The 26,721-nt window shown below is 45.7% G+C and overlaps 1 protein-coding gene across 6 annotated transcripts in view; it reads right to left on the bottom strand.

Moving 5' to 3' along the window:
- Positions 1-4,381: 4,381 nt before the first annotated feature.
- The window catches only part of LOC111951213 (cadherin EGF LAG seven-pass G-type receptor 1), a 123,226-nt gene continuing 100,886 nt past the window's right edge, over positions 4,382-26,721 (bottom strand). For 2 of the 6 annotated variants that reach the window (XM_023969283.2, XM_023969290.2), the window contains 26 exons: positions 26,504-26,689; positions 26,301-26,414; positions 25,937-26,111; positions 25,563-25,704; positions 24,292-24,412; positions 23,826-24,009; positions 22,843-22,944; positions 21,845-21,939; positions 19,076-19,285; positions 18,103-18,286; positions 17,219-17,368; positions 15,854-16,040; positions 15,055-15,222; positions 14,818-14,944; positions 14,432-14,632; positions 12,009-12,183; positions 10,696-10,808; positions 10,125-10,204; positions 9,655-9,781; positions 9,160-9,285; positions 8,868-9,004; positions 7,578-7,684; positions 7,243-7,407; positions 6,672-6,956; positions 6,152-6,461; positions 4,382-5,612 (listed from right to left, as the gene is read on the bottom strand). In XM_023969283.2, the coding sequence (XP_023825051.1) occupies positions 5,585-5,612; positions 6,152-6,461; positions 6,672-6,956; positions 7,243-7,407; positions 7,578-7,684; positions 8,868-9,004; positions 9,160-9,285; positions 9,655-9,781; positions 10,125-10,204; positions 10,696-10,808; positions 12,009-12,183; positions 14,432-14,632; positions 14,818-14,944; positions 15,055-15,222; positions 15,854-16,040; positions 17,219-17,368; positions 18,103-18,286; positions 19,076-19,285; positions 21,845-21,939; positions 22,843-22,944; positions 23,826-24,009; positions 24,292-24,412; positions 25,563-25,704; positions 25,937-26,111; positions 26,301-26,414; positions 26,504-26,689 (3,999 nt within the window). In that variant the 3' untranslated portion in view covers positions 4,382-5,584. Of the gene's footprint in view, positions 5,646-6,151; positions 6,462-6,671; positions 6,957-7,242; positions 7,408-7,577; positions 7,685-8,867; positions 9,005-9,159; positions 9,286-9,654; positions 9,782-10,124; positions 10,205-10,695; positions 10,809-12,008; positions 12,184-14,431; positions 14,633-14,817; positions 14,945-15,054; positions 15,223-15,853; positions 16,041-17,218; positions 17,369-18,102; positions 18,287-19,075; positions 19,286-21,844; positions 21,940-22,842; positions 22,945-23,825; positions 24,010-24,291; positions 24,413-25,562; positions 25,705-25,936; positions 26,112-26,300; positions 26,415-26,503; positions 26,690-26,721 lie in introns of all 6 variants that reach the window. The other 4 variants (XM_023969284.2, XM_023969286.2, XM_070434736.1 and 1 more) reach the window with 4 other exon arrangements.

The raw sequence follows: 26,721 nt of genomic DNA, 5'->3' as shown, positions 1-26,721 counted from the left end.
GAAATTGCCACGAAACCGAAGATCTCGTACAACGCTGTGCACTACTCCCTCCACAGAACAGGTCAAACTGGCTCAACCAGGATAGAAAAAGGAGTGGGAGGCCCCGGTGCACAACTGAGCAAGAGGACAAGTACATTAGAGTGTCTAGTTTGAGAAACAGACGCCTCACAAGTCCTCAACTGGCRGCTTCATTAAATAGTACCCGCAAAACACCAGTCTCACCGTCAACAGTGAAGAGGCGACTCCAGGATGCTGGCATTCTAGGCAGTGTTGCAAAGAAAAAGCCATATCTCAGACTGGCCAATAAAAAGAAAAGATTAAGATGGGCMAAAGAACACAGACACTGGACAGAGGAAGATTGCACAAAGTGTTATGGACAGACAAGTTTGAGGTGTTTGGATCACAAAGAAGAACATTTGTGAGACGCAGAAAAAATGAAAAGATGCTGGAGGAGTGCTTGACATCTGTCAAGCATGGTGGAGGCAATGTAATGGTCTTTTTTTTTGTGGTGGTAAAGTGGGAGATTTGTACAGGGTAAAAGAGATCTTGACGAGGGGAGGCTATCACTCTATTTTGCAACGCCATGCCATACCCTGTGGACGGCGCTTAATTGGAGCCAATTTCCTCCTACAACAGGACAATGACCCAAAGCACAGCTCCAAACTATGCAATAACTATTTAGGGAAGAAGCAGTCCGCTGGTATTCTGTCTATAATGGAGTGGCCAGCACAGTCACCGGATCTCAACGCTATCGAGCTGTTGTGGGAGCAGCTTGACCGTATGGCACGTAAGAAGTGCCCATCAAGCCAATCCAACTTGTGGGAGGTGCTTCAGGAAGCATGGGGCGAAATCTCTTCAGATTACCTCAACAAATTGACAACTAGAATGCCAAAGGTCTGCAAGGCTGTAATTGCTGCAAATGGAGGATTCTTTGACGAAAGCCAGATCTTACAACGCCTGAAAATGTATTTTATGTATCAGTTTACCACATATTTTATAGCAATCTGTCGGTCGATGACACAGCCGATGATGTGGAATGCAACCATTGGTTTATGCATGCAACGTCTTAGTAGGGGAGCGTGACTAATTACACCAGTCTCAAATGGAAGAGTAGTATGTTGATGTTTGTTGCTTACTGTATACGTTTTTACTAAATAGTGCTGTTCTTCCATACGCACAAAAAGCGTATTTCTTGCAAATGTTGTTAACAAATTTGTTTACATCCCTGTTAGTGAGCATTTCTCCTTTGCCAAGATAATCCATCCACCTGACAGGTGTGACATATATCAAGAAGCTGATTTAACAGCATGATTATTACACACAGGTGCACCTTGTGCTGGGTACAATAAAAGGCCACTCTAAAATGTGCAGTTTTGTCACACAACACAATGCCACAGATGTCTCAAGATTTGAGGGAGTGTGAAATTGGCATGCTGACTTCAGTGATGTTCACCAGAGCTGTTGCCAGAGAATTTAATGTTAATTTCTCTACCATAAGCCACCTCCAATGTCATATTAGAGAATTTGGCAGTACGTCCAACCGGTCTCACAACCGCAGACCACGTGTAACCACGCCAGCCCAGGACCTCCACATCCGGCTTCTTCAACTGCGGGATTGTCTGAGACCAACCACCTGGACAGCTGATGAAACTGTGGGTTTGCAGAAAGGAATAATTTCTGCACAAACAGTCAGAAACCATCTCAGGGAAGCTCATCTGCATGCTCATAATCCTCACCAGGGTCTTAGCCTGACTGCAGTTTGGCATCGTAACCGACTTTAGTGGGCAAATGCTCACCTTCGATGGCCACTGGCACGCTGGAGAAGTGTGCTGTTCGAGGGTGAATCCCAGTTTCAACTGTACCGGGCAGATGGAAGACAGTTTTTATGGCTTCGTGTAGGCGAGCGGTTGGCTGATGTCAACGTTGTGAACAGTGCCCCATGATGGCGGTTGGGTTATGTTATGGGCAGGCATAAGCTATGGACAACGAACACGATTGCATTTTATGATGGCAATTTGAATGTACAGAGATACAGTGACAAAATCCTGAGGCCCATTGTCGTGCCATTCATCCACCGCCACCACTTCAGGCCTCATGTCGCAAGGATCTGTACACAATTCCTGGAAGCTGAATATGTCCCAGTTCTTCCATGGCCTGCATACCACCCATTGAGCTGTTTGAGATGCTCTGGATCGACATGTACTTGTTCGTGTTCCAGTTCCCGCCAATATCCAGCAACTTCGCACACAGCTATTGAACAGGAGTGGGACAACATTCCACAGGCCAGAATCAACAGCCTGATCAACTCTATGCGAAGGAGATGCGTCAACGCTGGAGCTGAAATACCCAAATCTGAAAAGGGCGAGAGGCTTACCTTGGAATTCAGATCTGAGAGGTGGATAATCATGCCTGCTTTTTAGGTAGGTTGTAATGTACATGAGGATTATGTGTGACGTCAAAAGTTTAATAAAACATGTGGCTTTACTTTAAAGTGGCAATCAGCAATTGAAACAATAACAGTAATTGAAACAATAACAAGGGTTTCCCTGCCTGTTTCGGTAAAAATGGGGCTAGAGAAATGTAACCACTCAAATTCATAGACAGAGCTATGGATGCAAAGACTGACCATCTATGATATCAAAATTATAGTTTAAACCATATTTCCAGGCTATATAGTGGTTGTTTRCATTTACTTTGTTTACAAACATTGGAGCAAAACAAGCTTATTTTGGGTTCTGATGGGGTACGACAGTTGAACAAAGCTCACGAGGCATTTATAAGTTATATTCTTCAAGAATCCTTAATCATTAATTCACAAGTCCAAAAATCTATTYAGCTACTGTAGATTGCCCCTTTAAAGGGTGCTGTTGAGTGTCATCATTTAGGCCAGGGGTTTTCCCTGACCGCGTAACTTGGTAAGGAATAACTCTGGGTCATAGTTAAAGTCTAGATTAACTAGAAACCATTTTTTTGGGGTGTCAGGGCCCGTATTCATAAAGCATCTCAGAGCAGGAGTGCTTGTCTAAGCTCAGGTCCTCCCCATCCTCTGAAGCTAAGTAGGGTTGGTCCTGGTCGGTCCCTGGATGGGAGACCAGATGCTGCTGGAAGTGGTGTTGGCCGTCCAGGGACCAACCAGGACCAACCCTACAAGGAGGCACTCTTTCCTCTGGTCAAAATGTTTTATAATATCCCAAATGCCCCAGTTCAGTGACTGGGGACATTTCCCTGTGTAGGGTGCTGCCTTTCGGTTGGGACGTTAAACAGGTGTCCTGACTCTCTGTGGTCACTAAAGATCCCATGRCACTTATCATAAGAGTAGGGGTGTTAACCCCGGTGTCCTGGCTAAATTCCCAATCTGGCCCTCATACCATCATGGCCACCTAATCATCCCCAGCTCCTCCTAATTCATCTTCTTTCCCCTGTAACTATTCCCTAGGTCATTGCTGTAAATGAGAATGTGTTCTCAGTCAACTTACCTGGTCAAATAAAAATCCATATAACCCATTTCATGACAAAACTGATCCAAGATCAGAACTCCTATTCTAAGACGCTTTGTGAATATGTCTCAGTCAGGAAACATTCCTGTTCATCCTCCTTATCATCATCAATACTCATTGCTTAAACCCCAGGTCAACTTTTCCATGAMCTTATGGAGCCATTTGTTAAAGAACGACTAAGAAAGTGTGATAAAATACCTAAACTCTTMATCAGGGTGTCAAGAAAAACTCAACGCACTTCAAAAAATGTGCCTTCTATTACACCCTCACGTTTGCCCCTGTCATGTGGATAATAAAATCTGTGTGAGAGTTTGACTGTCTCTCAGGGTGCCTGCCTGGTACAGTGAGCATGTTCTGTATGGTGTGTGTGTGTGTGTGATGTCTGGGGTTAACTGCTTCTGTTTCATGTGTGACCCTTTCTGGTATGTGAACGTACGGTACCCTGGAACCACACTGGAAGAGTGAGACACACACACACACACACACACAGCAGGACCGGTAGGCACCATTGTTTCATAAAGGATTAGCCTTGGACCTCAGTCACTGTCTGGACTTTGGACCCCACAGCTGGCAAGTCAGACAGTCCATCAGCCAGCCAGACACACACACACACAAACTCCCAGTTGTGCCTGGCACAGCACAGGACAGTCTCAAGGAGTGTAAGTAGACATTACATTCCTTGGACAGTGTAAGGATATACAGGGAGAGTCATTTAAGACATAGCTACACTACCTTTTAAGGAATAATACCATTCAAAGTACATCTCTTTTCTTACCTCGTTCCCAGTTATCCTCATTTCAGTTTTATCTCCCTCCTTAAGGGTATTATTTCCACTTTTCATAATGTGTGGGTGGGATGTCAGAATTCAGACAAGGCATACAAAAAAAAATCAACGTGTCATCTTTAATTTTACAGTTACAATMATTTTTTCCAGTGTCTTGAAACCATAAAAATAAATATACATGTGTTACAAAACGATTCCAGTGTCTTTGATCATACAAAAAAAGAAGACATTTTGTACAGTGCCGATCACATGATAGGAAGTGTTATAAAGGCATTACTTGTGTAGTGGTTAGCTTGACATTAGAGACTCCATACCGTATATATGTACTGCAGTGGTTCTTGATCTACTTTGGTAAGCAGAATAATGGATGTGTGCTGCTGACCTGTGTTCAATTTTTTTGGGGGGGAGCACTCCTGGAGTGCCTGATGGGCATGGTTTGCACAACGATAAGGCACAGGTTTGCTAGTCTGAGCCACAGAAGAACATGTCCTATAACAGCGTGTGATTTCTCCACAATGACAAAGGATTTCTACAATTGTTGTGTTTACAAAAGCATTTTCTTTTCAATTTACAAATATGTCGTTTTGTCTCATCCATGATGACACAGTTCAAATACAAAATATAGATTTTTTTGAGGAAATATCTACATATTAATTACACTCTAAAAGCATTGGGTGAAAAGCTATGCTCCTCTTTCTATGATTAGCTTGGAGGAACAGGGCAGTTGGTAAGTCTCTGAGTTTCTCCTGAGCTTCCTGTAGGTCTCCATAGGATTTGTAGTCTTAGAAGTCTTTCTCTGGATTACCTCTGACTGTACCGGCACACAGTGGTCATACATCCATATCTGTATCAGTCCTGAGGCTCTTAAGAGTCTCTGATCGACCAATTTGAGTCACTCATTCTGGGGGATGGAGTCTTTCTTCACGGATTTCAAAAATGTGGTTTGGCACAGGAGGTTCCATTAGTCCAGTAGGTAGGACCCCATCCTTTACTTGGTTAAGTCTGATGCATACATTCCCTTTTCTTGTCTTTACTTTAGTCCGGCAGGCATGGGCTCTGCAGTAATACTGCTCTCCTTACGAGATTAAGAGGGTGAGAGGTGAAGGGCGAGAGGTCACTTCTCCATTGCACATGGGTGTGATACCTGCTCTCTTTTTCTTTATACCTATCCTTTTCTCGCCTCCCTTTTCTCCATTACTCTCTTGTTTTCTCCTCTCTTTTCCTTTCATTGTCCTTTCTTCTCTTGTTCCTTTATTCTCCTCCTTCTCTCCTCTACTTCAGTGAGAGATCATCTTTTCTCCTCTCATAAGGGCAGAGAGACTCTGGTTTTCCTGCTGGGTCAGATTGAAGTTTCATTACTGCCGCTGTTCCGGGAGAGAAAAAGGAATGGAGGGAAGGATAGAGGGAGGGAGGGAGGGAAGGATAGAGGGAGGGAGGGAAGGATAGAGGGAGGGAGGGAAGGATAGAGGGAGGGAGGGGAGACATGCTGGGTTAGATGTGTGCAGGTAGGGATGCAGGCTAACACCACTAAACAGTGTACAACCACATGCAGCATTCATATGTAGGATGGGAACTTTCATTCATACAGTACACATAGACATGTGCGACAGCGAAATATGTCCTCCTTATGTGATAACTTCACCTAACACATGCAGGTCAGCATCAATAGACTCCATGATCAACAGATGCGTGTCATTAAAGTATCTATAATGAAGTACCATTCAGATGCAATTTGACATTTAAAAAAAATCCACTCATTCACTATTCAGGCTAAAAGGATTCATACATCACTTCATGCTGAGTTGCGCTGCATTCTCAGCTCTATTGAAAAACACCACACACAGAATCACATCATCACGCGACTACCCACTCTGAGTCTGATTCGTTGCCTCCGTTGGTTGTTATCGCCTTCATGCTCATAGCCACGCCCCCATTCTGTGGTAATTGTGGCCGTGGGGCAATCAGCGGCTTGATGATTACGCTGTTGCTCTTGCCCACAGATACGGGGTGTACCCCGTCGTTGGAGGCCACGGGGGGGGTCTTAGATGGAGGGATGATGGGTGGAGGGATGGAGGAAGAGATGGTAGGAGGGTTGTAGTCACTCAGCTTCTCTCTCAGTCGGTTCTTCATGTTCTTGTCGGTCAAGGGAGGAGGGTACGTGATCTTGTTCTTCAGGATGCCTGAGATGGGAAGAACACAGAATCTCTTTAGATTTGTTTTGGGTGTAATAAAAAAACKTTCACAAATGGACAAAGAGACAGTTACAGGGCCAATATATTGTATGCTTGGTTGAATGAACAAACGAGTGAATGAATGAACAAACAAACAAACAAACAAACAAACCAACCAACAAAAAAATAAACAAAATTAGGAATGTCTACATATCGCACCCTTCTTTGGCTCAGGTTGATGGGTGCTGTTGGGTAGGCTTGGAGGCCCATTGGAGGGTCCATTGGAGGGTAGACTGGGAGGTCCATTCTCCCTAGTGGGGGTCTCCCTGTCCTGGGGTGTCTCTTCTCTCTCTCCTACATGGTTGAGTTTGTTCTCCTGGTGCAGCTCCACGTTCACCTTGGTCTCCACCCTCAGCCGTTCTGCACCCCTAGGATCCTCGCTGTCACTGGCTGTTGTCGCCTCCTTGGGCCAGTAAGGCTTCACGTGATTGGACACTACTTCCACTAGGGTCAGAGGAAGAAGAAATATGAGCCAATCAGTACTTTGGTTGWAGGTAGTACTACCATACCACAGTACAATAATAAATATGTCGATAACACTTTACTTTACTGTAAAATCTGCAGGTATAATGCACTATAATCCAGTTATAATGTATTCTCAGACTTACGTCATCTTATCAGTGAGTCATTAAGAATGAATAAAAAKCTGCAGTGCTTTCTGAGCAGTGAGACCATGGATGTTTTGATAGGTACCGGTGAGGGGTGTTTTGGATTGGAAATGGATGGCTACCTTTGGGCGCAATGCTGGTCCCTTTAGGTGTGCTGTGTAGAGGCTGTCTCTCGTTGTTCCACTTGGGCTTGATGTCCATGTCATCATCTTCGCTGTCGGAAGAGTGAGACGAGGCATAGGACGAGCTGTGTTCATCTACAGACAACTCACTATCCGAGTCCGAGTCTGAGAGAAAGAGAGAGGGAGACCAACAGACAAAAAGAGAGAAAGAGCAACACATGAATTATACAGACACACAGCTCACTTGCTGTGAAGACTGCACCCCATCTCCATCAACTCTTTCATGAAAAAAGGACAGTTTGATGGAGTTTGAATCGGATCATGATGCGGCTTACCGTCTCCTCCTTTAGTGCCRTTCCTGTGGAACAGAGATCCGTCCAGGTCAGTGTGTCCTGCTTTCGCTGTCGCCGACGACACACTGGGCTTCTGACCAGAGTCACCCCTACATCAGAGAGCAGGCCAAACGGAGGTTAGTTACACGTCTAGATGTCATCACATTGGATCCTTTGAACTTACTGTAGAGCAGCAGAAGAACTGATGACAAACTTAATTTTCTAAAAACAAAATCCTGACTTTTTGACTTTTCACCCCTTTTTCGTGATATCCGATTGGTAGTTACAGTCTTGTCTCATCGCTGCAACTCCCGTACGGACTCCGGAGAGGCGAAGGTCGAGAGCCATGCGTCCTCCGAAACACGACCCTGCCAAGCCACACTGCTCGCTTAACCCGAAAGCCAGCCGCACCAATGTGTCGGAGGAAACACCGTACAAACTGKCAACCGAAGTCCGGCCCGCCACAAGGAGTCGCTAGAKCGCGATGGGACAAGGAAATCCCGGCCAACCAAACCCCCCCCTAACTAGGATGACGCTGGGCCAATAGTGCACCGCCTCATGGGTCTTCCGGCTGCGACACAGCCTGGGATCGAACCCGGGTCTATAGTGAYGCCTCTAGCATTGCGATGCCCGCTGCGCCACTCGGGAGGCCATGATGACKAACTTCACCTGGGCAATGGATGAAGTGGATTCCCCCCCCCCCCATTTAGTCTCTTTTCCCTGAACATAATGTCAGAGTAATACCTTTTCCAAACTYTTATAGATTTCTTATAGACATTAGCCAGAGGGCCTACAGCAATACTRTATTGTAGCTAACCTGTCTGATGCTTTCTGATCTAGGAGTTAGCTAGGCTCCAGCCCCAACAAGCCTAACTGCCAGAGGCCAGCTGTGTGTGTCTGAAATATTCTACCAGGTACTGTATATACCTCCCTCCTCCAGGGCGACACTCCCCACCCACTGGGACTAGCCCTAGTTGACCTGTGTAAGTGTGTGTGTGTGTGCTTGTCGTTGACACACTGCTGTGTTAAGCTGAGCCATGCTTTGCCTGCATGCGTGTGAAATAACATTCAGAAAGGTAGAAAAACAGTCACGAAATTAACACAGAGCGAGAGAGAGAGAGGGCTCAGAGATGCTGTGGAGGCTGTAACTGGGGTTAGTGTGGTGAGAGAGAGAGCGAGAGAGAGAGATGGCTCAGAGATCAAAAGAGTAACAGAGAAAAAAAGGGAGATCCAGACTGAGACAGGGCAGACAGTTATGCCATTGCCATAGCCATGCGGCAGCCACCATGTTACCTGAGTGTGTAAGCGAGGTAGCTGCTGTGGCTTTTGGCTGACCTGACGGCACTCTCCAGAGAAACAGTGGACTCCCCAATGGCTGACCTGTACAGAGGACCGTCCTCAGTGTACGTGTTGTTACAGTTCAGAGACCGCTGGAGGGAGGGAGGAGGGGGGATTGGTTGGAAGGAGGGAGGGAGGGAGTGAGAGAGGAGGAGAGGGGTGTGGAGAAAGAAACCAGTCAGTACTAGACAGTAAAGACATCTGTTCATCTCCTTATGTGTGTGTGTTTATCCGTGTGTATACGTACAGTCAGTAGAGATGCTCTGGTAGTGCTGGACTCATCCGGTAAAGCCTTCTTCCCAGTAAAGACATTCTTCAGATTCTTCCTCACTTCTTTATTAAAGATCACATGGAAGAAGAAGATGAAGATGCCCTATAAGGAGACAGAGAGAGAGAGGGTCAGTGAAAGCCCTTTTCAAAAATCCATTCTCTTCACTGATATTAGGCCAGGGCCTGCATTCGTAAATTGTCTCAGAGTACGAGTGCTGATCTAGGACCAGGTCCCCCCCGGCAATGTAATCTTATTCATTACGATCTAAAAGGCAAAACTGATCGAAGATCAGTATGCCTACTCTGACACGCTTTATGAATGTAGGGCGGCCAGGGGCGGCCTAATGAAGAGAACGGATTTTGTAACGGCTGGTGTACAGTAAGGCTGAGAGTTTTAACCTCTAGAGTCGTGAATGACTGTACAGCCTGACCCGTGACCTTTTAACCCTGAGCCCTGTCCCTGACCCCTCACCTGCAGACAACTGAAGATGGCGAACAGGTAGTGGAAGGTCATGACATCACTGTTGACTGCCATGAGGCCCAACAGCCAGGTGGCGCTGATGAGCAATAGGAGGACGAAGGCTATCCTCAGAGCAGGACTATGTAGGGGGAGGGAGGTAGAGGGAGAAACTCGGATTATGCACACACACACACACGATATAACACACACATGCACACACTCATACATACACGCATGGATGCACACCCACACAGTCGCGCATCCACAGACACACACGTAAGTCCTACTAATAGATGGTTAATGTAACATAGGTGACACACACGTAAGTCCTACTAATAGATGGTTAATGTAACATAGGAGACACACACGTAAGTCCTACTAATAGATGGTTAATGTAACATAGGCGTAGCTCAACAATGGAATTTAGAGAATGGCCTTTGAAGTTCTTAATCTCAAGGGTGTGTGTGTGTAAAAATAATTACATGGCTCCAGACTTCTCGAAGGACCTCTGCCTGCGTCCACAGGATGCCTTAGCTGCCAGTACAAAGATGAYAATGTTGACCTGAGAGAGAGGAGAGAGATGGAGACAAGCATTAGTGCCATGGCAGACAACAGGGTAATCCACTTACAGTCAACAACAGATACACTCAAGACCTTAAMCTGCAAATCACTGGGGGAGAGAGGGCTCAGGCATGGCATTCACTAAGGAATTAGAGAGAGAGAGAGCAAAGGAAGGACAAAAAGAAACGGAAAGGGCAAGGAGAGAAGAACGAGCAGAGAAAGAAAGAAAAAGAAGAACGTAACATTGAAAAGAACCGTGTACAGTAAGTCAAAATCTATCACTGTTACAGGTCCCTGTCTGGTCCCGTGTGGCTCAGTTGGTAGAGCATGGCGCTTGCAACGCCAGGGTTGTGGGTTCATTCCCCACGGGGGGACCAGGATGAATATGTATGAACTTTCCAATTTGTAAGTCGCTCTGGATAAGAGCGTCAGCTAAATGACTTAAATGTAATGTAAATGTAAAAAAAGGCACCATTTATCTCAGGCACTCACCAGGACGACTACAGAGATGGGTCCTGCGAAGCTCCAGATGAGGGTGTCGTGGACAGAGAGCCAGCAGAAGTCTGGGTTCCCATAGCCCTGAGGGTCAAGACCCACTGCCAGACCTGAGGAGGGGAGAACCAGAGAAACACATCAAGACTRTGTTAGCTACAGGTAAAGTATGAGCGTCACCTGTACTGGGCCAATAATACATTTGCACTGTGCAAGAATTCTTCATTAAATAAATCAGAGGCACCTATTAGAAACCCCCACAAAAAAACCTATGCAAGTAGATGCATYGGGCTATTATTGACRGGAGAAGAGAATAGCAGAGAAAGTCTAGAACGCCTGTGCATGGTTCGTCCACAAATGATGTTGCAGGTCAAACAAACCATGCGGGGACAGCGTATACTGTGTACAGGCGTTCTTCCTTCATTCAAATCCATAGACATGCACAGAGGCTTCATAAAACACCTCACTCTAGTGCACGACGGTGTTATCTACTGGTGTTATCCACGAGTGAAGAGAGGAGCTGGGCTGGGTTAGGGTCTTACTCTCTCCCCAGGCTTTGTGCGTGTGCCAGGGTGGAAGGTGATATAGCATTATGGGCCGACTGGCATCAGCAGACACCGGTCTAATCCACTAGAGGAAGTCTTCAGGACAGGAGGAGACATATAGCACTGGAGACTACTACTGGACAGAGACTTCAGGATGTCTCTCTCTCTCTCTCTCTCTCTATCTCTCTCTCTCTCTCCTCTCTCTCCTCTCTCTCCTCGGCTCTCTCTCTCTCTTCTCTCTCTCTCTCTCTCTCTCTCTCCTCTCTCTCTCCTCTCTACATCATCTCTCTCTCTCTCTCTCTCTCTCCTCTCTCTCATGTCTCTCTCTCTCTCTGCTTTCTCTCTCCTCTCTCTCTCTCTCTCTCTCTTCTCTCTCTCTCTACTCTCTCTCTCTCTCTCTCTCTCTCTTCTCTCTCTCTCTCTTCCCTCTATCGGTTTCACTGGCTCTGCTCTCTCTCTTCTCTCTCTCTCTCTCTCTCTCTCTTCTCCACCGCTTCTCTTTTCGCGTCGCTTCCCCCTCTCTCTCTCTCCCTCATATTATCTGGCTTTCTGTACTGCTCTCTCTCTTTCTCCCTCCCTCTCCTCCAGGTTTCCCACAGGGATCAAAGAGTCGCAGTACGCCAGAATACAGACAAGATGCCTTCTGACTCATGGATGTGACTAGGTTTGTTTACCTGGGAAACCTGTGTGTGTGTGTGTGTGTGTGTGTGTGTGTGTGTGTGTCTGCATGTGCATCTGTGTGTGCATACGTCATGCGTGTGTCCTCACCTGTGATGATTGCAGGTATGCCCCAGCCCATGGCGTAGTAGAACCTCATGTGACCGTGGTTGATGTTCCTGACCTCCGTCAGCATGCGGTAGATGTGGAGGCCCTCCACAAACATCCAGGCAAACGTACACATGTAGAAGTAGTGGAGCAGGATGGCGATCACCGTACACACAAACTACAGACAGAGAGTCACGGAGGGACAAGGTCAGTGATCACGAGGGACATCCATTTCAATCACATTGAGAACCACTAATCCAAGTTCCATTCTTCAGCACTGGCCACACTACACCGAGGGTACAAAAACATTAAGAACACCTTCTTAATAGAGTTTTGTCTTGCCCATTCACTCTCTGAACGGCACACATACACAATCCATGTCTCAAGTGTCTCAAGGCTTACAAATCCTTATTTAACCTGTTTCCCCCTCTTCATCTACACTGATTGAAGTGGATTTAACAAGTGACGTCAATAACGGATCATAGCTTTCACCTGGATTCACCTGGTCCGTCTATGTCATGGAAAGCAGGTGTTCATAATGTTTTGTACACTCTGTATAGCCCTGAGTGGGTCTCTCTCTCTCCATCTCGCTCTACTTTTCTTTATCTCCCTCCATCCCTTGTTCCAGGAAGAATGCAGGGTTCTTGGGAATCCCCCAGCAGGTAGGGGAGGGAGAGGACTAGAGCTAGATCACGGAGCTGAGGGTCATCAATCTAACAGAAGACGGCTCAGGGCTGTGACTGATGACAGCATTCCACTGYACTGACACACAAACACWAACACACACACGGCTAGGCTTCTAACTTCAGAAAAACAGAGGGTGAGTCAGTGAGTAAGAGTCAATCGTTACTACTGTTGTAACAGCACAGCCAGAAGAGGAATGGCCAGCCCTCGGAGCCTGGTTCCTCTCTAGGTTTCTTTGTAGGTTCCTGCCTTCTAGGGAGTTTTGCCTAGCCACTGTGCTTTTGCCTCTGCATTGCTTGCTCTTTGAGGTTTTAAGGCTGGGTTTCTGTAAAGCTCATGATATAAAAGAAGTTGATTTGAATTTGAACAGTAACAGAGTCTATGGAGACAGACTCAGACCTGTATGTCTGTCTGTGACAGGGTCTACTGCCCCCGAGGCTCAAACAGTTAGGCACCAGTAACAGCATGTCTCTATTATCACAGGCCCGGAGGGACATCAGGCCTATTAGTGTGTATGTGTGTGCATTTCAGAGTAAATTGCACCAATGTACCTAAAAAAAAAATGTTTAAGTCAAAATACACTATTAGATTACTTGCTTATAGGCAAACCTTTATACTGCACTTACAAGTTAAAGGAATCGCATGCTATGCGGATACACAGTATCGGCATCTCAGAGTGCCTTAAATAGGGAATCTATTTTTAGCCAACAGAGAAATGGTTAGTCCCATCCAGTACAGTAAATTCCTTAGCTCTAACACTATCAGTGACGCATCAGATGTATAATCCCCCCCAACAAATAGAGCAGAAAAAGACAAACTCTCAGGTAGGACCGATCCCTCTAAGCTCCTGTCGGCACCAGTACCTGAATGGCTACAGGCAAACAAATAGCAGCTACTTACCAGAAACGCTAACTGGCGTGAACCTGAAACAGAAATCCCTGCTTTATCCTTTATCCTACCTGAAAATCCACCACACTACAGGAATAGGACAAATACTGCATATGTTGGGGAGGAGTGTGTATGTGGGGGGGACTGGGGAGGTGTGTTTGTGTGTGCATATATAATGAACGTGGGTTGTTAGTGTGTTTTAAACATTGCAATGTGATTTTGGACAAAAAGAGAAACCTGTGCGGGSAGACAGACACTAAGACTTTCCATAGTGATGTTGTAGAGCTGGACTCTTTTCTCAGCTCAACAACAACGATGAATTCCCATAACGACAGGGAGAAAATGGCTGCAGGGCTGTATTCCTGGGGTTATCCCAGGTGATCCCTTCAATTTGTAAACAAAATGTGGCGACTCCATAATCCACATCATTTACAGAAGTGGTAATTCAAGAATGAAATGTAACTGTGAATACAATGGAAAGCACACCTGTGCTCTAAGCAGAGAGAASAGAGGCACTTAAGCTTAAGAATCAGGACTGCTACCAAAAACCCAAGRTCTTTTTCATTCATATCCACATAGTCACAAATACTAAACATTCCAAACTATCCCTGCTAAAGCATGGTCAATGTCATTTTCAGGAGTTTAGAGGTCAGGGTTCCTTAGTTTTCAGTCCCTGGGGTTTCAGTCTGGTTGATGGGTCAGAGATTAGAGGTCAGGGTCATGGTTAGAGGTCACAATTAGGCTTCCTTAGTTCCGTTTATCTCACCAGGTTGTCAGCCTGGTCGATTTGTCAGGGTTAGGGTCATAGAAGTCACAGTAAGAGGTCATGGGTCATAGGTTAAATTGTTTCTCACCGGGTTGTCAGTCTGGTTGATGCCGATGAGGAAGACGAGCTCGGAGAAGAAGAGTGCGGCCACCAGGTTCCTGTGGATGCTGTGGAGGTTAGAGCGWAGCTTCCTGAGTAGAGCCAGCAGGATGAAGGTGAGGAGCAGGGCTACCAGGGAGGCTGACACCGTGGTGTAGGTCACAATTTTTAGGGGTAACACGTCACCATGCTGGGGAGAGGGGAGGGGAAGAGAAAGGAGGGAGGCTTCTATTACATTGTTATATAACTAGCTCAAATAAAGATCATAATCAAACTCGGTAGCAGCAAACAGTGAGAGGACATTAACTACCCCCCCATAGCAATATAATTACAACTATATTTAGAGTTATGTACAGTGTATCTCTATGAGCCTACCTCTCTCTTGGAGATGTCCATGAGCACAGCGAAGCTGGCCATGTGGTCACACTGACAGCTGATGTGTGTGTTGTTCCTGTTCAGCAGCTCACATCCCTTAGATGACCAGCCCCCCGTACCACCAATCCTACACACACACACACACACACGACAGACAATAAATACCATGTAAAGAGTGTGGTGTGTGTGTGTGTGTGTGTGTGTGTGTGTGTGTGTGTGTGTGCGTGTAGTACTCACGCAATGGAGTGATTCCAGAACACACACACAGGTTTGGTCCTCTCCTCTGTCTCCAGTAGTGTGTACTCCAGTGTGATGGGGGGGTCAAGGGGAGAGGAGAGGGGAGAACCCTCGTTGTACACCAACGTGCTCACTATGGGGGTGTTGATCACTGGACGGTTGGGCAGCCTGCTCACACACAACACATATACATATGAGCAAGCATGAACGGGCACCCTCATTTTGATAACTTTTGAAGTACTGTTTACGCACGTATGACCACAAACACTCCTTTTAGGGTATTCCCAAAATATACATTCTCAGCTGTTTGTGGCCACTTGGCGACCGGCCAAATAGTGCTTTCTGAGCCCTTCTAGTACCAGTGTAGCAGCTATCATATACACACACAGCGCTAAATATTATGACATACCAACCAAACTGTTCCACATTTAACTCCGCCTTACACGTCCGTGTATGTTTTCATTTGTAATGATGTGTTTGAATCATATATAGAGTTTTGAGTGGTCTAAATGTATACAGTGAAAGATTCAGACAGCATGGCAATGATATGTGAGACAAACACCCACAGTATGCCAGGGCAACAATCAGACCTAAAGTAAACAGTGGGTTTGTGCCAACGCAAATACAGTTGCCATATCTGTTGCCACGCTTGAGTAATTTATGACATACATTATGTCTTTATTATGATGGCTAGATTAGCTACATAGACATTGATAAAGGCGGTGTCTGGTTATGTCAGATGTGATGAAAGATTGAAGTAAAGTGTAGTAAAATGTAGTAAAGTGTTGCCCGTGGTTACCGGAGGCTCCTACGGTCCGGGTCGTATCTCTCAGGGAGGAGCTGACCCAACGACCTGAACACTATCACCACGGCAACAGGCAGRGGGGCGGCGGGCTCGACATGGCGGCGTCTCTTATTGGATAGGTTGTGATCCTCTTCAGGGGCGTCGGTCTGAGAGTGCTCGACGCTGGGGCTGGGCTCGACTACTAGAGAGTGAGAGTGAGAGAGTTACACCTATTAAAGTCCTTGCTACATAGTAGATTGGGACCCACTGATGCATTAGAACAAAGATAAATGATATAAAGAATAGTAAAAAGCTTTGGACCTTAAATAAAAWTTTKGGGCAAAAAGGCAAACTCGGCTCCATCATTTACTGAATCAGCTGGCTCATTCATCACAAAACCCACTAATATTGCCAACTACTTTMATGTTTTTTTCATTGCTATGATTAGCAAACGTAGGCATGACATGCCAACAACTATTTCTGAACCTACACATCCATGTATAACTGATCCAAATTATGAAAGACAAGCATTGTCATTTTGAATTCTGTAAAGGAGAGGCTCAAAGTAGAGGAGAGATTGACTTCATCACTACTTGTATTTGTAAGAAGTGTTGACGTGCTRAATGCACCGAGCTGTCTGTTTAAACTACTAGCACACCGCTCAGACACCCATGCATTCCCCAAGAGACATGCCACAAGAGGTCTCTTCACAGTCCCCAGAACAGACTACGGGAGGCACGGTACTACATAGAGCCATGACTTCATGGAACTCTATTCCACATCAAGTAACTCATGCAAGCAGTAAAAATACAGTTATAAAAATGGAACACCGGGGACTGTGACGAGGCATACACACACACACATGATAACATACATACACACACACATGATAACATACGTACACACACACATGATAACATACATACACACACACATGATAACATACGTACACACACACACATGATAACATACATACACACACACATGATAACATACGTACACGTACACATGGAGTTTGTGCTGTAGATATGTGGTAGTAGAGTAGTAACCTGAGGGCGCACACTTAATGTGATGTGAAATCTGTAAATTGTATTTAACTGCCTTAATTTTGCTGGACCCCAGGAAGTGAGTGTAGTTGCTGCTGTGGCAGCAGCTAATGGGCATCCATAATAAATATGAATACAAATCACGGCTGATTCATTTTGAGTCTTGGTATGAGATTGTGTTACACGACTGCTTGAGCTTGACTACAAGCACGGGATCTGTTTAAATCGGTAGGTCACCCACAAATCCGAAAGGTTCTGATGGATTACAGCCCAAACGAGCGAGTACAGTTTGTAGTATTCCAAGTCCAGTGGTAGTGTGAGCAGAYGACTGTACCTTTGTCGGGGACCTCCTGGGCCCTAGTGTTGAACTGTGGGAAATGGACGGAGGACGTGAGGTCTTTGGGGTAGTACTCCTGGATCTCATGGAAGCGAGGGAATGAGGCCTGCTCAGGGACGGACGTGTCCAGGTAATCAACAACAATGACTAAGGAGAGAGAAAGAACCACACATCAAGACCAGCTCATTATCAAATAAAGGCGATATATTATAATTGCACTGAATGGAAGTAAAACTTGACTACAGTTTACCCAGAGGCGAATTATCAATGGACGATTTGTTCAAATTCTGTGTTAGTGTAACAGTATAACTTTAGGACCGTCCCCTCGCCCACGACGGCCAACCAGACCTTCTGCACACATCAACAACAAGTCGCCACGAAGCGTCGTTACCCATCGCTCACAAAAGCCCGGCCCTTGCAGAGCAAGGGGAAACCCTTACTTAAGTCTCAGAGCAAGTGACGTAACTATTTGAAACGCTACTAGCGCGTACCCGCTAACTAGCTAGCCATTTCACATCCGTTACACTCACCCCCTTTCAACCTCCTCCTTTCCGAAGCAACCAGTATCCGGGTCAACAGCATCAAGTAACAGTATAACTTTAAACGTCCCCTCGCCCCGACACGGGCCGAACCAGGGACCCTCTGCACACATCAACAACGGTCGCCCACGAGCATCGTTACCATCGCTCCACAAAGGCCACGGCCCTTGCAGAGCAAGGGGAACCTACTTAAGTCTCAGACCAGTGACGTAACTGATTGAACGCTCTAGCGTACCGCTAACTAGCTAGCCATTTCACATCGTTGACACTGGGAGTTAGGAATCTGCTCCTAGACTCTCTGAAATCATCTCTTCATTGGTCTGTAAATGTGTCTTCACTCACTCATATTGTCAGTGACGATGGTGAATGGTATGAGGTAGGTCTTCCTCATGTTCCGTGCCAGGTTRTTGGTGTAATCCTCAAAGTGGCGCAGCAGGTGGGCGGTTCCCCCCTCAGAGCGTTGGATCTGCTCCCAGTGGTCTCTGGTGCCAGGGTCTAGGATGGCACTGCCCGCTCTCACCAGGTTCTGAAGGGTTTAACAATACAGAGCAGGACGGTCTGACAGTAAGTCGCWTTGAATATGGGCACAGCTCMAACTCTGTCACTCCTGTCTAATTCATTTTAAGTCCTGGAGTAGCAGAAGTTACCTGCTCACGTAGGCCTGTATGAGATAGGTGACCTAAAACATTCACAACCTAAAGAGAAATGCCATAATAAAATGTGGAGATATAAAATAGCTCAGATTTTTGTAGATTTCATATTGCAGGTTGACGTTTATTGTCATGAATCTTTCCCTGCAACGAGAACTGAGCAGTTTCCGCTAGATGGGCCAGCTGCAAAGTCAAAATTGTCTATATCGTTAAAAAAAACGGGTTAATTTAAGGTTAGGGTTAGGCATTAGGGTCAGCAGTGTGGTTCATGTTATGTTTAAAATCAGATTATAGGACGTTGTGGCTGTGCCAGCTAGTGACCACTCAGCAGAGCTGCCTMCAGTACACGAGTCATCGRAATAAATTCCAACCTGCGTTCACATTGGCCAGGTCAGCTTCCCCTGTCAGTGGAACTGGGAGARAGCCAGTGGAGGGCAGTATTCCTCCAGTCTTCCCAGTGTAACTGAACCCAGTAGGCTACTCCTGAATAATGCACTGGTAATGCACCTGACACAACAGACAACTAGTGCATGGTCCCTGAGAGAAATACTGTGCATACAAAAACTAATCTTTATAAAAAAWATATATATATTGCAATTAGACAGTTTGCAATCAGCATCCTTGCAATGTTGTATTCAAAGATTTAAAAAACAACAGACTCTGACCTCGTTGAACTCTGCGTCCCTCGTGGCGGTGAGATCGAAGCCTGTCTGCTGACTCTCGTACTGGAGGACCCTGGTCAGCAGCTGAAACGCTGTCTTCACATCGTTGCCGTAGTAGCTGTCCGTGTGGTTGGTGGCGTTGTGGAGCAGGCGGACGATCGCTTTGGAGCGCTCGCCATCCATCCTGGACTCGTTACGATGCATCTCCTCATTCTGGAGGGAYGGAGGGGAAGAGAAGGAGGTCAAGAACATAGACAGATACTGGAGACAGTTACAACTACAGTGGGGCAAAAAAGTATTTAGTCAGCCACCAATTGTGCAAGTTCTCCCACTTAAAAAGATGAGAGAGGCCTGTAATTTTCATCATAGGTACACTTCAGCTATGACAGACAAAATTCGGAAAAAAAATCCAGAAAATCCGTGAAAGTCCGTGTTGCCCAGCAACAGCCCCAAAACATCACTGCTCTAGAGGAGATCTGCATTGAGGAATGGGCCAAAATACCAGCAACAGTGTGTGAAAAACTTGTGAAGACTTACAGAAAAAGTTTGACCTCTGTCATTGCCAACAAAGGGTATATAACAAAGTATTGAGATAAACTTTTGTTATTGACCAAATACTTATTTTCCCCCATAATTTGCAAATAAATTCATTAAAAATCCTACAATGTGATTTTCTGGAATTTTTTTTCTCATTCTGTCTGTCATAGTTGAAGTGTACCTATGATGAAAATTACAGGCCTCTCTCATCTTTTTAAGTGGGAGAACTTGCACAATTGGTGGCTGACTAAATACTTTTTTGCCACACTGTATATGGACTGTCTGTGGTAGGTTGGTACTAATAGATGAATCCTAACCAGGGGTGAAAGTAGATTGAATTTATTACCGATAGGCGACACCCAAACACACGCACCTATTCATTTCATATAGGATCTCTGTGGGCCTAGTAGCCTAGACCAAGTAAAGATTTGTCATATCACTTTTAACATGCAATACCTTTTAACAGGCAGCGCGTTTGAGGAAGCACATTTTCACCATAAACATGCACCTTTGTCATAAAGCATTCCATGCATCCTCGCATTTGCCGACTTATGTAAGAGAACCTACTTTTCCTAATGTGATGATTAGATTGGATAGTCTAGATTGGATAGTCATAATATAACTCRATCACTGGTTGCAAAAAAGACTGTTCGGTGCAGCACGTAGCGGCGAAGAGTAGGCCTAGGCTACAAGCTATCGGCCTATTACATGCATTTGTTGTTGGCCTTTTATAAACACATTTCATGCAATTCTACTACACTTTATAAGACTGGAGACATGAACAGAAACTGTTTKAATAYGACAAAAATTACAGGGTAGCCTACTTTGCTGCCATTGACAAACAGCTCAATARAAACGACGTTGKCGGATCCATATAATCGGCCTATGARAAGGGGGAGACGCAAATACAATATGACGTCCATCTAACCTGGAGGAGGAAATGATTGTMCAAWAACCAACAAAAGTGGCAYTGACGCAATGATAAAGACAGTGAATACGCACACTCACCGGAGATATGGCCGATGTTCTCCGCTAGTGCCAATAAGGTAGGCTACTGTTCGCTCAATTAAGTTGAGAATGTTGATAACTAAAAGACAGATTGGAGTCTTTTCATTGTCATCTCTTCACAGCAATAGCCATTTGCTTTCCAAACCGGTTTTCCACGATTGTATTTTTAAATATTACAATATGCCTGGCTGCGTCTCTCTGCTTTTCACTGACAGTCACAACTCAACGTTCATCTATTTGGTATTTGCCGAGTGCGCTGCCCGATTGCGGGCCCTTGCGAGTGTTGATTTAAAACAATCYACTGCAACAACAAAAAAAGCTAATGATCCTCTGTGGCCAAATCATGCTTTCTGGTGTAGTAGCACATTTCGAAAGATTTTATTTATTTATGTATAGACAGAAGTATGCTAATTAGGATTTTTTAATTGSCAATTTAATTCAATTTACTTTAGGGAAAGCTTAGCTTCCCCTAGCCTCATGGACACGCCGTCTATGCCTTTTCATGTGGAATAAACACAACCAGTCATGATCTTTTCATCTGATTGTCAAACAATCACTTTAATTCACACCTGTAGGCTATCCACGCACGTTCGTCCACTCACAAAATAATTCCAGCATCCAAACCCCAACAGTGCACTGTGGACCCACCATTTGATGAATGGAAAGAGACATCTGTTGTAAAACACCCACTTGTAATGCACTGACATTCTGCAATTGTCGTTAGGCCTACACAGGTAGCCCGAATGGATGTCCACTGTTATTAACGCTCGCTTTGATCTCAGCCACTCATCTGCACTGCTCGGTCTCAGCCACTACTTTGTGCCTTGTCCTCGCACGTCTTGACCATTCATCTCCGCTTTGGCAAAATGTAAGTGCTCTCGTTGAACCACAATGCAATTTGGAGCAATTTGCACATTTTCCATGTGGCTGACATTCAGTAATGTTAAATAATGGTCTAATAGCCTATAGTTTTTTTTGCCATTTTGTGTTACTTGTGATAGGCTCACTTTTTTACCAGTACGGCGTACCCCCACAATTTATTTTGCTGGGATGCGTACCGGCTTACTTTCACCACTGAACTCTAGATTYGCATAAGTGACTCCAAATTTTGCATAATCTTTCAGTGGGAGATTTGCAAGTTAAGAAAGAGCTGTGCATGTGCACGTCTGTAGTTAAAATAGGTCTCTGTATGAGTGAACTTGGACTGGATAAGAGGAGCACACCCACCATCTTCATGAGCTGGGAGAAGGAGACTGTGGTACAGTTGAAGAGTTCAGGAGGCAGCCAGCCCTTTTCATCATTGCAGTGGCGGATGGCAGTTCCTACAGTTAGAAAAGAAACAAGTTCAATGATCGCTATAGTCACAGTAAGAATAGAAAAAACAAAAAGGAATATTGGGGTGTGAAAGCGTTCAACCGTCTCTTCCTAGCACCAGGTGGCTCTCTACACATGGGTGAAAATGGGGAGTTACTTCATATAATAAATTAGTTAAAAGCACAATCTAAATGCCAACGTCATTACCATTAATTCCAAACAAGCATTAAACAGAGAAAAGACTTTACGGTTAGAACTGACAGTTGGTTGATGTGAGCCAAGGCGAGTCACCCAATAAAAACAGCCCAAGAGAGTCCTGCGGGGCAACAACGGGTTTCCGTGGTGACAAGAGTAACTAAGGGGGTAACTAGGGAGGTTACTGTGGTTTAATGGGAACAGGTCAGTGATGTTACGTCTTGGCCCTGCCCATATTGTCTCTACTGCTAAGGCTCTATGTGGAGCAGGAGACCACACACACACGCACACACACACACACACACACACACACAAACGGTTCTGCAGTATTATGAATGTGTCTCCAAGCAGATGTTGCCAAGTCTTCTACACAATACCCTGTGTTTTGTCTCTGTCTCCGGCTGCTGCCCTCCAGAGACAGAGTTTCTTTAACACCATTGGCCAACGACAAATCTCAAAAGGCCCTGATAGACCAATGAGATGGCCTCGTTAGTGTGCTGCGTTAATGAGTTCCCTCGACAAGAAAGAGGTGTTAGGAACAGCCCGAAGGCCWTGAACTAAGGGACTCCACAGTACATAACCTCCCTTCTCTACCCATACAATCTTTATTATGAATAAAATCCTTTGAAGCATTTGATATCCGTACGAATTGGGCTTTGTATTATTGTGACTGTACCTGCTATCATAAGAGCTGTGTTGCGTGCAGAGGAACTCACCGATAGATCCTTTGGGACAGTTCATGGCTGCAGGACGGCCAAACTTGGTCTTAGGCCACCAGATCCCTTGGTCGAAGGCCTTGGGACAGCCCTCGTACACCACTGAGAGATGAGAGGGGACAGATGGCACATGGTTAGAAGTGGTCCCTATAATCCCTAACCACTGACACAGGGTCAGACGTGGTGAGATCCCCTAATGGTTCTGGTTGGCAGTGAGGCTTGTGTAATCTGATCCGAGATGGTTAGGAACAACTTCTGCCTTGAGCGTCAAGGGCTGCCTTGGGCTGTATTTCACATATCTAACACGCCCAAGAAACACGACTGCTAACGACTCTTACGAGTCTTTCAAAACAGCCAAAACAGACCAGCAATTATATCAATAATCCTACAAAGTGGTTACACAATGTTAATAAATTATTCACCTGATTTCTAATTTAGTAGCCTAATCCTAAACAAAGCCAGGTTAAGACTTGTATGCGTGTTGTTATGGCTTTCTAAGTAATGCAGTCTGATCATGTGCTGTATTGTATACACACCCAAGTGCTTATATCCTAAGAAGTGACCATGATTGTAACCCTTTGAAGACCTTTGATACAGTAAGCCACAAGGTTGGGTTGAAGCACTTAGGTGACAGATATGTTATGGGGACTGTGGTTCTTTATTGAAGCTAGAGTGGGATCTAAAAGAGGGAAGGCCTTGAACCAGACTATAGAGAGGAAAAGGTTCTGTTCAAATACTCTGAAGATGAATCCGTCCTTCCTCCAGTCCTTGGCGTTATAACTGATCTGACATGTCTGGATGAGAGGAATCCTTGCTTTCATGAATCCAAATTGAGTGAGGTCAATGATTACGTCAAGGAAGGGAGGACAGAAGAAAGGCTGCATTTTTCAAAGTGTTCAAAAAGACAGAATGCCCTCACAGGCTCTCAAGGTCACATTTAAGAGTAACAAACACTTGCATGTGCACCATTTCCTTCCACGTACCTTCGCAACCGGTGGCGGTGACCTCAGCGAAGGGGTTGTCACAGCGGTTACACTGTTGTCCAATGACCCCGGCCTTACAGGGGCACTGTCCGGTGTGTGTGTCACAAGTACGGGACTGGGCCCCAAGAGGGAAGCACTCACAGGGGTAACAGGTGTCCTCATCCTTGGGCCGGTAGTAGTTATCCTGGGGAGAGAGAAGATACGGTTAGTTTACTAAGCCTACAACATGCCGTATGATCTACCAGCCTATTGTTTAAGAATGGTTGGTTGATTTGGGACCTATTGGTGAGTTGTGGCCAATTCCTACTAGGTTTGTCGTAGTTTACAATTGGGGGGCTTCAAGAGGAAACATAGTTCGATTCATCTTCAGCCACAGAAAATTCAAAAGGCATAGGGAGGGTCCAAAAAAACATATGAGAAACGCTGCATTAGCCTGTGAGAAGAGTACCTGTGATTATCTTCTTACCTTGCACCGACACTCTCCACTGGTCTTGTTACAGTCAGGGTTGAATCCTTTGCTGATGTCACAGTTGCAAGGGCCACACATGGGGTTCCCCCACCAGCCCCGAGGACACGGCTTCTCAACCCTGACACATCACACGATAACAACGCATTTAGTTGAGTTCAGCACATAATGAATGGAAATAAAATGGCAGAAAAAAAAAATTCAGATAAAAAAGGAGACTGCATTTACCCTTACATCACATACCTGCTATATAACAATATCACTTAACAACAAAAATGCATTCAACTGCATCATGAAACTAGTATAAATGTTCTATCCCTTGGAAGAGAGACACAACACAGTGAGTGAGTCAAACACTCTTTCTCCAACACTTTCATGTCTCTGAGCTGATGGAGGGGTAAGATAGTGGGTTATGATAGGGGCAGGGTAGTCAGTAGAAGAGTATCAGTGCAGGTGGAGACCAAACACCCATGGAGGAGCACTGAAGCATGAGGTGGTCCCACAGCCTGCCTTAGACAGGAAATGATGTGTGACATATGGGTCAAAGGTCAGTGGGTAAAGAATTGACATGCAATCTACCACCCAGAGGAATAGTCAGGAGTACGTTGCTAGCTACTGTTACATAACTACAGTCCTACAGGAGCCAGTTATGGCCAGAACCTAATATAGCCAAAGCTGGCATGAGGCTTGGCTTACCATTATATATGGCCAAAAACACACATACTCACACACACGAACGCTACAGACCCCGTTTGCATTTAAACCATACACACCACACACATGCACACTTGTTACAAGACCCAGTTAATGTCTAGAACAACACACAGTGGTTTCATCTAACCCTCTGGCTCCTGCCTCTTAACACTCACGCCAGATTCCTGCTCTGATCAAAGGCAGATCTGGGATCAGTTTTGGAAGAAGGAACATCCCCCAGAGAGCTCAGATCACAGGTCTGGGAACAGCCACATCTGGGGTTCATTACCAGCAGGCTTACATCAGGTGCTGGAGAAGGACTGTTTTGAGTTAAGRCCAGTAAAAGTAGAGCCTGTTGCCAGTCAGATGAATGGTGAGGCGCATATTTGTGAAAGACAGAGAGGAAGGTAAGGGAGCAGAGGTTGATTAGGCTAACATGAAAACAATCAGATGTTGCGTTGATATTGGAGGCATGTGAATGTGTGTTTCCCCGGCACTGTGGAGCCAAACCAGGAAACGCACATACCCACACGTGCACACACTTACACAGGCACTTGCACAAAGCGGCCAGGTCTTACTTGTTTTCGCAGTACTGTCCGTAGTAGTTCTGTCCACACTCGCAGGTGTAGCCGTGGGAGGAGCTAGGCTTGCGGACGCAGGTGGACACGTGCTCGCAGGGGTTGAGGTGACACGCGTCAACGCACTCCCTCCCAAAGTACCCTGGGAAAGGACACAGGTCACAGAGAGAAGAGAGAGACATCTGGTCAGCAGGTCCTCAACAACATGGCAGAATTATACACAGTTATATAATGGAACGAAAACTCAGTCAAAGCTGGAGACTACAAAACAGCATTCCTATGGTGAACATTTTTCAGAACAAGTGAATGGTGTGACGAGATGCAGACACKGGTGTGTGTGTGTACACCGTGTGTGCTGACAGCATGTGTGTTACCTGGGTCGCAGACGCAGGTGTGTGTGCTCCAGTCGTCGCTGCAGTGGCTGTTCTCAGGGCAGATGTTAGAGTCACAGGGGTCAGCCAGATCACAGCCGTCCTCTACATGAATCTTAGAACCCTGCAGCATGTTCACGTTGACCACGTTGGTGGACGTCTCACCCATACGCACACCCTGTGGGAAAGAAAACATGGCCTCTCCATTAGGTCCCAGAGAGTCGCAGGTACACACTCTCATCACACGCTCTGCCCACAGCCCCTAGGTATTAGCTAAGACAGGTAGGTATATACATACAGTGGGCTACAGTACTTTATGTTGTGAAGAATAATGTAATCCAGACCATGGTATACTGTTAAAACGGACCTGTATGCATCCGGTGAAGCCATCGTGGACGTGGTTCCCCACTCCTGGTAATCCTCCCAGATACAGAGCCCTCAGCCTCAGACCGGGCAGCTCATTACCTATCTCCACAGACCTCTGGAGACACACAGACACACACAGAGTATAAGATTTGCTGTGTGTGTGTTTGTGTSTGTGTCTTTGTCTGTATGTGTRTGTCTCAGTACCTCGTACAGTCCGTAGTCCAGTGACACCAGGGCCATGTATTTGATGTCCTTGCCGTCTTTGACGCTCTTCAGCTCCACAAGGACATGGTGCCACTCCCCATCGTTCACCCTGACTTGAGGGAAGCCCAGCACCGCTACCCGCTCAGATCCCAGAAACACCTCAAACCTCACGTACTGATCACTTATCTGAGGGGAGGGTGGGGAGAGACAGAGAGAGA

Source organism: Salvelinus sp. IW2-2015, linkage group LG3 (assembly GCF_002910315.2).
Source record: "Salvelinus sp. IW2-2015 linkage group LG3, ASM291031v2, whole genome shotgun sequence".
NCBI lineage: Eukaryota > Metazoa > Chordata > Actinopteri > Salmoniformes > Salmonidae > Salvelinus > Salvelinus sp. IW2-2015.
This window is presented reverse-complemented; position numbering and strand designations above follow the sequence as displayed.